This window comes from Neomonachus schauinslandi, chromosome 14, assembly GCF_002201575.2.
Source record: "Neomonachus schauinslandi chromosome 14, ASM220157v2, whole genome shotgun sequence".
NCBI lineage: Eukaryota > Metazoa > Chordata > Mammalia > Carnivora > Phocidae > Neomonachus > Neomonachus schauinslandi.
In genome coordinates this window covers 76410306-76421970 of record NC_058416.1, presented here as the reverse complement: position 1 = coordinate 76421970, position 11665 = coordinate 76410306, and the positions used below count along the sequence as shown (strand labels likewise).

General features: G+C 44.5%; 3 protein-coding genes across 3 annotated transcripts in view; 2 read left to right on the top strand and 1 right to left on the bottom strand.

The window, feature by feature from the left end:
• Positions 1 to 3492: 3492 nt before the first annotated feature.
• Positions 3493 to 5480, top strand: LOC110592483 (cytochrome c oxidase subunit 6A1, mitochondrial). Its single transcript, XM_021703489.1, has 3 exons — positions 3493 to 3627; positions 3778 to 3920; positions 5202 to 5480. The coding sequence occupies exons 1-3, from the start codon at positions 3519 to 3521 to the stop codon at positions 5283 to 5285; spliced, it is 336 nt and encodes a 111-aa protein (XP_021559164.1). The 5' UTR covers positions 3493 to 3518; the 3' UTR covers positions 5286 to 5480.
• A 2282-nt stretch (positions 5481 to 7762) lies between these two features.
• On the bottom strand, positions 7763 to 9564 carry TRIAP1 (TP53 regulated inhibitor of apoptosis 1). The gene is made up of 2 exons (XM_021703554.1): positions 9409 to 9564; positions 7763 to 8405 (listed from the first exon to the last, which is right to left on the bottom strand). The coding sequence occupies exons 1-2, from the start codon at positions 9553 to 9555 to the stop codon at positions 8322 to 8324; spliced, it is 231 nt and encodes a 76-aa protein (XP_021559229.1). The 5' UTR covers positions 9556 to 9564; the 3' UTR covers positions 7763 to 8321.
• A 68-nt stretch (positions 9565 to 9632) lies between these two features.
• The window catches only part of GATC (glutamyl-tRNA amidotransferase subunit C), an 11292-nt gene continuing 9259 nt past the window's right edge, over positions 9633 to 11665 (top strand). The window contains exons 1-2 of the mRNA XM_021703399.1: positions 9633 to 9731; positions 9826 to 9998. Coding sequence (XP_021559074.1) covers positions 9651 to 9731; positions 9826 to 9998 — 254 coding nt within the window. The 5' untranslated portion in view covers positions 9633 to 9650. The remainder of the gene's footprint in view (positions 9732 to 9825; positions 9999 to 11665) is intronic.

The following is an 11665-nucleotide window of genomic DNA, read 5'->3' as shown; positions in this document are numbered from 1 at the left end:
ACCTCCCAGAGTCTCAGTTTCCTTATATGAAAAGTGGGTAGAATAGTATCTGATTCACGGGATCTTGGTTGGGATTAATGTATATTCAGTGAGTGCCTATCGTGTGCCAAGTGTGGGGGGGGTCATACCGGTGAACAAAACATACTCCGTGCCCCCTGGTGTTTGGTGAAGGAAAGCAGACAATAAACCAATAAATATTTAATCCAGCAGATGGTGTTAAGTGCCATGAAGATAGATAAGGCACAGTAAGGAGGATAGAGTGTCAGGGTGGGGAGGAGTTATTTCACTTCTGGGTGGTCTGGGAAGGCCTTTCTGATAAGAGGACTTCTGAGCCGACCCCTGAGTGAAATGGAAGCAATTCATGGGGCCATCTGGGAGAAAACTCTCCCAGGCAGAGAAATGAGCATGTGCAACAGGCAGGAGCATGGGTGGCTCGTCCAAGAAAAGGCAAGAAGGACAATGTAGCTGGAGTGAAATGGGCAAGGGGGCAAGGAGAAATGATGTGAGAGAGGTGGCTAGGGGCAGGGGGTGGAGAACTCGGTAGCCTACTCTAAGGAGTTTGGTATTTACTCTGAGTGAGATGGGAGCCATGGGAGGATTTTGAGCCAAGGAGGAAGATGATTTGACAGATTTTAAAGGATCCTTCTGACTGCCATGTAGAGAATAGACAGTAGGGGGACCAGGTAGCAGGAAGACCAGTCAGGAGACTGTTCCAGTTGTCCAGGTGAGACATGAGAACACCTTTGATCAAACTGGTAGCAGTGGGCAGTAGGAAATGGTCAGATTCTGGATGTGCCTGAAGGAAGAGCTAGCAGGATTTGTTGATGGATTGGATATAAAGTGTGTGTGTGTGTGTGTGTGTGTGTGTGTGAGAGAGAGAGAGAGAGAGAGAGAGAGAGAGAGAGAGAGAAGAAGAAGGGAGAGAGAGAGAGAGTAGAGTCAAAGATGACTCCAAAGGGCGCCTGGGTGGCTCAGTTGGTTGAGCGACTGCCTTCGGCTCAGGTCATGATCCTGGAGTCCCTGGATCGAGTCCCGCATCAGGCTCCCTGCTCGGCAGGGAGTCTGCTTCTCCCTCTGACCCTCCCCCTCTCATGTGCTCTCTCTCATTCTCTCTCTCTCAAATAAATAAATAAAATCTTAAAAAAAAAAAAAAAGATGACTCCAAAGTGTTTAACTTGAGGAATGGCGTAGTCACTTAGTGAGGTGGGGAAGACAATTTGTGTAAAGTGCTTACCATGGATATGGGCACAAAATAAATGCCCAATAAATATTAGCTATTCTTTGTATTGTTGATTTTGGTTTAATGGGCTGTCCAAACTCAGTCACCCAAGGCTTTGGAAATGGTGAGCATACCTGACAATAACATCATAAGCATCATGCCTAAGTATGGGTGCTGTGAGCCAAGCACATGATAGAATCTTTACTTAGCAGTACCACCCTGCAAAGTGTACAAAAGCCCTATAAGAAAATGAATACTTGTTGAATTTTTAATATATTTCAGACATTTTTTCATTTAATCCTTTCTCCAACACTAGAATGTAGGTTACATGAGAGAGTTCTTACACCTGATGTGCACTACCGCACATGCCTGGCACATAGCAGGCACCTTAGTTAATATTTATTAAATGAAATCTCATTATTATAGATGGAGGCTGAGTAAAATCTGAAGGTGGAGCTGGGTTCTGATATTTATTGCATAAAGGATGAATAAATGGGTATTACATTACCATTTTAGAGAAGAGGAAACAGCTGGTGGCAGACCAAAGAATTGAACCCAGGATATGATCCTTGAGCATGGACCCTTTCTGTGGCCACACTATGAAGCCTCATAGTGTGGCCCTTTGGCTGTGTTTGAGGATGCCTAGGGATTTGATGATCCTGATGTATCATACGGTGTACCATAGTATGTAAAAACCCTGACTACTCAGAGAGAGAAAGATCTAATGCGAGATCAGATTGTGATGCTCTAGTAACACAATCCTAAAGTTTTGTCTTCATGAAACTGCATAGCCTTATTGTATCTTATTTGCCCAATGTCACACAGGGTGTAAGGGATGGAAACAAAATGTGAATCCAGTCTTCCCACAACAGCGTCCCTATTTGTTCCCCTACACAGGGGTTTTTCACCTGGGGCACAAGGACTCTTAGGGGGTCTCTGGATATACTTTATGGTATGTTCTTCCCCCAACATTGTGTGCTTAGGAGCAGGTGCATTTTAGGGGGAAGGGGTTCATAGCTTTCATTATATTCTCAAAAGGACCTATGATCCAAAAGTTTCCTTTCATTTTCTCTTATGAACCTTTTTTTTTTTGGCCTAAAAAAAACCCAAATATATTCTCTTACAGTTCTGGAGGCTAGAAATCCAAAATCAAGGCATTAGTAGGGCCATGCTCTGTGCGAATGGCCTCTAGGGAGAAACCCATCCCATGTCTCTTCTAGCTTCTTTGTCTTGTGGCCATATCACTCCAATCTCTGTCTCAGTCTTCACATTGCCTTCCCCTCTATTATTATTATTTTAATTTTTAAAAAATTTTATAAGATTTTACTTACTTATTGGAGACAGAGCACAAGCAAGAGGGAGGGGCAGAGAGAGAGGGAGAGGCAGACTCCCTACTGAGCAGGAAGCCTGATGGCAGGGCTGGATACCAGGAAGCTAGGATCATGACCTGCGCCGGAGGCATATGCTTAACCGGCTGAGCCACCCAGGCGCCCCTAATTTTTATTTTTAAAACTGTTTTTAGATGAGTAGAAGGAAGAAAAAGGAAGAACTGGGGGAAGGAGATTGAAGAGACAAAACATGCTAATTTTTGTTTACAGAATTTTAATGGAGAGAAGGCTAACGTGACGAAAAAAGCCAAAAGTTAAGGATGTTGAGGCAGGATTAAAATCCAGATCTTCTGGCACCAATTCCGGGGCTCCTTCTGGTTCCCGTTGCTACTCATTCATTCACTCACTCACTCATTCATTTGTACTGAGTACCTGCTACGTGCCAGGGACAATTCCAGGCTCTGGCAATGGTACCCTGGAAAACCCTGGCATCATAGAGTTTATATTCTAGTAGGGGAGACAGACATAATGATGACGACGATTATGTCACGTGCAAAGAAAAGTGACGTCACAGAACGGGGAGGAACAGGAATGGCATTTCAGATGAGGTGTTCTGAGCTCAGAACCTCCAGTTGCTGTCCGCGCACTCCAACGAAGACAGCGCTTCCGGACGCCAGCGTGCCCTCCATAAACCTCTCTTTCGCGCTTAGCCTCGCCCGAGAGCCTCACCAAGGTGCGGACTGTAGGGAGAGAGGCGTGCACACGGGAGGTGCAGAGCGCATGCTCCTTCAAGATCTGTGGCTCTGGGGATTTTAACTAGACTCCGACGGCCAAGAGCAGAGTACGCAGGCTCATCGCGTTAAGACAAGTGGGAAGGCTCCGCCCAATAGGAGCTTGCTTTTGAGGTTGTGGTCCCGCCCCCAGCCCATTTTCTACTTCCGCTTCCGGCGCTGAGGTTGTCCAGGTCGAAAATGGCGGCGGCGGCGGTATCTGTGTCCCGGCTGTCTGGGCTGCTAGGTCGTTCCGGGGCACAGCTGGGGCGTTCCATGTCGAGTGGCGCCCACGGCGAGGAGGGCTCAGGTACTGGAGCTGCGGTTGGCGGGGCGGGCCTCAGCCCCACTCGAGCGAGGCGGAGCAGGAATGTGACCTTGGCTTGAGGACTTGGGGTTGGGGGGTGAGACCCGGGCGGGGTCCCCACACCAGGCCTGAGCGGTCGTGCCTCCTTTGCAGCTCGCATGTGGAAGGCTCTCACCTACTTCGTAGCGCTCCCTGGCGTGGGTGTGAGCATGCTGAATGTCTTCCTGAAGTCGCGTCATGGAGAGCACGAGAGACCCGAGTTCGTCGCCTACCCCCATCTCCGCATCAGGTCCAAGGTAGGCCTTTGTAGGCTCTTCGAGCATCCGTTCTCCTTTTATTACAGATGCCTAGTCTGAGTTCTTCTCTAAAATCGTGTAGAATTTGTCATTTAATTCTTACATATTTTTATTTTCTCCGGTTTTATGGAAATGTAACAGACTTGGGGGGGGGTCACATTTGTTTTCTTTTTCAAGGTCATACAATAAGTGCCCTTCAGTTTTCCTTTTTTTCCTGATCCATCCCACCTCTGCCTTCTGATACTGTTCTGAAACAGTTGTCCGTTGTATGAGACTTGGAGGTTTGGGAATCTCCCTTAGAGTGGCAAAATCGGAAGGTGGTTCGCACTTCTAGGACCTGGGCATCTGGCAGGTACTAGCTGCATGATGAAGAGACTAACAGCTTCTCTTATTCCTACCTCTGCTGGTTATTTTCTCAACTGTTTTATCCTTTGCTATTGATGTAGATGTAATCATTTGTTTTCCATTGCTTGTTGTAAGTATTCTTAACAAGAGGCCCTGCTGGCTCTTTAATAACTATTATATCACTTAGCCAAGATAGGATTGGCCTTATAGAAACTTAAGCTAGAGTCTTAGATTCAGAAAGAATTTTTGAGTCTGAGCCCCATTCCTGCCCTTGTACAAAGATGTAAAAGCCATATACCATGGTTTTCAACCTCAATACTATTGACATTTGGGGTTGGATAATTCTTGTTGGGGCAAGGGGCTATCCTATGAGTCCTAGGATATTTAACAGCATCCTTGACCTCCACCCACTAGATGTCCTCTCCCAGATGTCTCCAGATATTGCCCAGTGTCTTGGGCAAAATCATCCAGGTTTGGAAACCACTGCCCTAGAGCAATGTTTTTCAAAGGCAGCATGCAAAAAATTGAGGAGGGTAGGTTGGTTTCCAATCCAGAGGTTTGTTTTAGATCTGGAATGAAGCCCAAAGTCTGCATTTAAATAAGCATCTTCTCTCATTTACCCACCTCTACCATTCTGATACAGATGATGTGAGGATTACACTTTCATAAACACTGCCCTCATAGACTAGTTGCCAGGGAGAGGCTTACGAATAATGAACTTGAGCTTGCTTTTCCTACTGCCTACTTTAAAGGCTCTCCTGGAAGTTAAAAGAGCTCCTTTAAATTATGGGAAGGCTGAAATATGCCAGTAGTTAAAGGACTAATTACCATTTTGTTTTTATGTATGGTCTGTCACCCTTTGTCTGAAGCAGTTCATGGCAGTGCTGTTTCTGAATTCTCTTCTGGAATTGCCTAACTGACATCTTCACTCCACAGCCCTTTCCCTGGGGAGATGGTAATCATACTCTATTCCATAACTCTCACATGAATCCACTTCCAACCGGCTATGAAGATGAATAGAGAGAACCTGGACCACCACCCAGTGGGGACCACAGCACTGGTTTGGACCATGACTCTGCACACGGACCAGAAAAATCTATGGGACCTTAAGCTCACCTTCTTTACTTGTATCAAATGATGACCAGTATACTGATCTTCCATCCCTTTGCTTATGGCAGGAGATGGCTTAAATAAATAACTTAGATTGGTCCATGATCTGAGAGTTGAATTTTTTGGTGTTTTTCCCTCCAAAATCAGCATTGTTATTTTCGTTTCTATAATGAAGGTTTATGGCTGCCTTGTACAGGCCTCTGGATAACAGTGTTTATAATAGGCTCGTCCTTGGTTTCTTATGCCTGGAGTGGGTAAAGCAAAGGGACCATAATTGGAGCTAATTTAAGTATCAAGATTGGGTCCTGACAGACTTTGGGTGGTAAAGATACTGAGTAGAATACCTGCAATTTACATCTGAAAGAGGGATCTTTGACCCTCCAGAAGAAGTGCTTACTCTTGTCCCATTCCACCAGCATTTGCTGAAGAGTATTCCCTGTGGTCAGGTAATTGGCTCCAAAGTGTCAAGTTCTCACCTTGTCATCTCTCAGCACCATGAAGGTTAGAAGGGTCAGAAACTTTTGGAGAAATAAAGGCAGTATGACACATTTCTGCACATAGCAATTAGCTTTATTTGTTTCTGGAATTAAAACCTTCCTGTAGCATTAAGAGTTAGGGAGAAACAATAGTAAGAGTAACAAAGTCACCCTTACAGAGCATTTAATTTCTCTTCAAAATTTAAAATCTTTGAAGTAGCTGAGATAGTTGGAATCACTTTATGGGCAGGATGAAGTCAAAACAGAATGAAGAACAATTGGGCACCTGGGTGGCTCAGTTGGTTGTGTCTGACTCTTGATTGCAGCTCAGGTCATGATCTCAGGGTTGTGAGATCGAGCCCTGCATCAGGCTCCACGCTGTGTGGAGCCTGCCTAAGATTCTCTTCTCTCCCTCTCTTAAAAAAAATAAAGAACAATCAGAAGAAATTATTCCCTCAGTAGCAGTTACAATGAAAGAACATGGTTGGCTTGGAGTGGTTTTATTCTCAAGGCTCAACCAGACAGTTTTGTAGTAAGATTCAAGAAGCTACCAGGTTTTGGTATTGCATAGTAACATACAGTAAACTAGTACTGCAAAGGTGAGGCATATGGACACACAGGGTATAAAAGCCTTTTACAGTAAGGGAGAAAAGGATCCCTGCTCCCTTTTCCATTTTGTGATCTAACCGCAGTCTGTGCTTGTACTTCCACGTCCCCAAAGAACCATTGTACTTGTGGTCAGTCTGAGTTCAGGACAGATGTACTTTACTTTGGCTTGCTGCCTGGCCTCCCTCAGCTGGATTTCAAGTATCCAACTTTTAATCCATGTATAGAATGGACCGTCATTTAACATTATTAATGTTAATAATTAATACATCATTAATGTAAATGTAAAGTAGGCAGTAGAATTTAAACAGTCAAAATGTAAATGTAGAATGTATTGAAATGACATTAAGGACTGGTCATGTTAAATATGAAGTGGTCACTGGTAAATTGGAGAGAGGTTAATACAATTTCCATCTTCTGTAAATTGTTTCTTACTATATTGGGTATATATAATTGAACCAAATTACTCAAGACATGCAATTTGGTGACTACGTGACATTCCAAAGTGTGTAAGTGCTCACCTGATCCTGACATTTTTTTGCAGGTATAGAAGCATATTAAGTTATTTGTGTAGCTTACTGTGGGAATAAACTTTAGAAATCAGTGAAGTTTCTAGTTGTTTTAGCACACTATTTATCTTAGATAAATTTTCACTTTTTCTTCACCTTTAAATTATAAAACAAAACTTTCCCCAGTGTACATATGGGATATGTGAGGTTACAGTGTAATACTTGTTCTGTAAAGTGCACTGAGTTCTCCAGGGGCAAATAATGAAACTAAATGTTACAATTTATTCCATCTTCATGATTACAAACATTACAGGCAGGATAGGTACACAAGGCAAATAAAACAAACTTCTCCCATTTAACTAAATGCAGCATTTTGGCAGTTTAATGATAATACAGGTTGGCTTGCTTAATTTGGGCTGAAAGCTGGCAACAGCAAATCTTTGCAATTTAGGATCTTCCTCCATTGTTACTCCAAGGATCTTCATTCCTAAACTACACTATGAGCTCAGAAATGGTGTGTACTGCAACATTCTTCAAGCTTTCACATCTTAATCAGAAATCTGACACCTCTTCTTAAGGCAGAGAACTCTTAAAGCTGTCTTCCTCTTGGCTAACCCAGTCCACCAGCAATCTTAAAAGTTGTTATTATAAAAATAAAACCGTGCTGGGCACCTGGGTGGCTCAGTTGGTTAAGCGACTGCCTTCGGCTCAGGTCATGATCCTGGAGTCCTGGGATCGAGTCCCGCATCAGGCTCCCTGCTCAGCAGGGAGTCTGCTTCTCCTTCTGACCCTCCCCCCTCTCATGCTCTCTATCTCATTCTCTCTCTCAAATAAATAAATAAAATCTTTAAAAAAAATAAAAAATAAAACCGTGCTCCCAAGCATTGATTAAAACTGTTGTGCTGGGATCCCTTTTCAGAGCCTTAGCTCCCTGAGAAAAGAGAGATCGTTACCAACTGTTTCCATGAATAATAACCCTAGTACAATGTACCTAATGTCCTTTGCAGCAAAACTCAAGAGGTCAGGCAACCCTGATCATCCTGACAAGTTTATCAGTATTTACATACAAAGGATATTTAAAGCTGATCCCAGACCAAGTATTGCAACCATAATCCCAAGAAGTCATTCAGTTTAAGCACATGGAGTTCCTGCAAGATGCCAGAGCAAGTGAGAAATCATCTCATAGCAAAGAGTGATGGTTCATCATCTTTTACAAGTGAGAGGAAATCAAGGAGGAAAGAAAACTCCCTCCTAAACTCATCAAATCGATGGCTATTTTCACAGCCTTAATTGTCAAAATCCAGTGTCCTCAATTTCCTGATTGGAGGAGTCTATTTTCAAGGTGACTGTCAAGGTCAAGAAGAGCTTTCAGGCTTTTCTTTGCCATGGCCCATGAATTCCAGTCCTTCGATGGGAATCTCTTTCTCCTTTATTGCTTTCTGATGGAGAAGAAAACACATGACACAGGTCTATGTGAAGCTTAAGGACCAAACTTTGTAACTATGATGGTACAAAAGTTAAATCAGATCAGACCAAGAGAACACCCAACCATGACTGGGTTGTACTTTTTTTTACTGTACTGTACTTGACTACTTTTTTTTTTAACCTGAGTACCATTACAGAGAAATTAAATATAAGACCAGAGAGAGAGATTGGAAAGGAGTTGTGAGGAATTGTCAGTGTTTCAGATGTGGAATTTAAACAGTATCTCCACTCTGTTATGACAGACACAAATTCAAATCTGAGTTCCAGGACTTGGTGGCTATGTGACCTTGAGCAAGCCTCACTTTCCTATCTATAAATGGGATAAAGATAGCAATTTGGAATTACCCTGAGGATGTTTTAACTTAACTAATTGGGAGTGTTGTGTCCAGTGCGGTTCTTAAAATCCAAAGCAGTTTCACATTCATTGAACTAGAATGAAAATTTCCTAGCGGGTTGAGAGATACAGCAAGCCAAAGAAGGAATTATAACAACAACAACAAAATGAGACCCTCATGTCTAACACGCCAGAGAGACTAACACCCCTCTTCGCCCCCCAACAATAATAGTGGAATAGTGCACCACCGCAAAAATCAAGGAAACGATTCTGGTGAACTTGAACTAATCACTTCCTATTTGGGGAACGTTCCATGTATAAAATACCAACAACTATGCCCACTTTACGAGTTTAGGAGGAGCACCAAATGAACCAAAGGATGTTTCTGTGCTCGGTAAAATGTAAAGCATTGTAAAAATATTTAACTTTGTCATTCAGAGAGATACCGGGCGGCCTTGGTGGTGATGGTGGGGAAGGAGCTCCGGCCACTGTCCTCACTGAGGCTTTTCTTCACCCTCCCCATCCCAACCTCCGCGAAATACTATGCGTGTGGCGGGGACACCGCAGAGAGAAGTAGGGGCGGGGGGTAGAGACGAAAGGGCCCTGGCCACCTAAGGGCTCACCTGAACACACTGCTGATAGCGCTTGAAGAGGTCGGTGCACGGGTCTCCGGAGCCATCCCCCTTGAGGAACTTCTCGGCAAACCAGCGATTGAAGCACTGGTCGTACTCGCGCTTCATGTCGGTGCAGGCCTCCCCTACGCTATTCATGGCGGCGGCGGCAGTAGTGGCGCGCTCTGATGTCGTCACTCTTAAGTGCGTCGTCGGCTTTACGCGAGGACGCACTACGGCGGCTGAAGAGAGAAATGCGGGCGCGGGCGGTGAAGCTGGGCCTTCGGTCCTGGGTGGGCTGGCGCCGGGGCTTCACCTCCAAGGCGGATCCTCAGGTAAAGTCCGGGGGCGTCTAAGCGGGTGGTGAAGCAGGTCAGGAGGCGGAGCAGGCCCCACCCGTGACCCCTATTCTCCGCCTCATCCCCCCAGCGTAGTGGCAGGGTCACGGCCGAGGTGATCGAACACCTGGAGCGTCTAGCGCTTGTGGACTTCGGCAGCCAAGAGGCGGTGGCACGGTTGGAGAAAGCCATCGCCTTTGCCGACCGGCTCCGCGCCGTGGACACGGACGGCGTGGAGCCCCTGGAATCAGTATTGGAGGACAGGTAAACACTCGCGGCTGCGCACCCCCAAGCCTTGCCTGTGGCGGTTTCGCAGCCATTTGAGGTGGCGATGATTAGTGTGTCCTTTCACAGAAGGGAAAAGAGCTTTAGCGAGATGCAAGAACTTGCCCACGGTCACCCCGCGGGTAAGTGTTTTCATGCTTTCCTTTGTTCATTATGGATCCTGTCACTCCGTTTAAAGTCCCCTTGGCCTCCCAGTGTAACTAGGAACCGTGTCCGAACTGCTAATCATCGCCTTTGAGGCCCTGCTTCACAGAGTCCCTGCCTACCACTCGGGCATACTGCTCTTTTTACTCCAGCTACATTAGCTTCCTTACTGTTTCTCCAGCATGACAAATTGTTTCTTGTCTAGGATCTTTGCGTTTGCTATTCCCCTTTCCTTGGACAGCCTGTTTCCTTGGCAGGTCTTAGTTTATCTCCTCCAAGTATCTTCTCCCTTAACAGTCACCTACTCCTGATCTTGTTGGATTTTCTTCTATTTCTTGATTATCTTATTTCTGGTGATTTGTCTCTTGTTAATAGAATGTGAGCTCATGTTTGACTTGCCTACTTCTTGGATTCCTGTCTCAAAATATGGCCTGTACATATCTTCTGACCTAGTGGTTCCCTGTGGAAACATCTGTAAAAGTGCATCAAGATGTATGCACGAGTGTTCACGGTATCCAAACCTGTTTATAATACAAAACAACAACAACCACCTCGCTAACAAGGGGCACTTGGCTGGCTCAGTCCATAAAGCATGCTGTGATCTCCAGGTCATGAGTTCCAGCCCCAGTTGGGGGTAGAGTTTACTTAAATTAAAAAAAAATTTTTTGAACCCCAAGAAACAAAAAACAGAAACAGTCTAAGTGTCCTTCATGGCTAAATACATCATCATACAATGGAATATTTGACAGTTGTTTAAAAATAATGAAACAGCTAGGGCGCCTGGGTGGCTCAGTTGTTAGGTGTTTGCCTTCATCTCAGGTTGTGATCCCAGGGTCCTGGGATCAAGCCCCGCATTGGACTCCCTGCTCTGTGGGAAGCCTGTTCTCCCTCTCCCACTCACCCTGCTGTGTTCCCTCTCTCGCCGTGTCAAAAAAAAAAATTAGGATACATTATATCCCCCCATTAAAATAAATAAATAAATGTAATGAAACAACTATGCTGATATGAAAAGATATATTTAATAAAAAAGGCAAAGTTCAGAACATTGTGTATGGGATTATCAATACTTTAATGTGTTACCTATTTGACATATTCTGGTATATGCATTAAGTTTTGTTTTGTTCCCTCAGAGCATGCAAGAAACTGTAACAATAATCAGTTTTAAAAGAAAGTGGAAATGCAAACAGAGAGAAGTTCTAACTTTTCATCTTATACTGAGGGCCAAAACAAATGCCTAAAGGAGCAGAGTAGTAACACAAAAAGTGACGTAGTGTAGTGCAATAGGGAGGAGCAGGTCTTTGACAAAGCAGTTTGTGAATATTATACTAAAAGGATGCACAGCCTCTCCCCACTTCTACCAATTCTTGCCAAATCTTAATACATTTTTAATTTTTTAAAGATTTTATTTATTTGTCTCGGAGAGAGAGCGGGCACAAGCCCAGGGGAAGAGGCAGGCAGAGGGAGAAGCAGGCTCCCCGCTAAGCAGGGAGCCCAATGCGGGT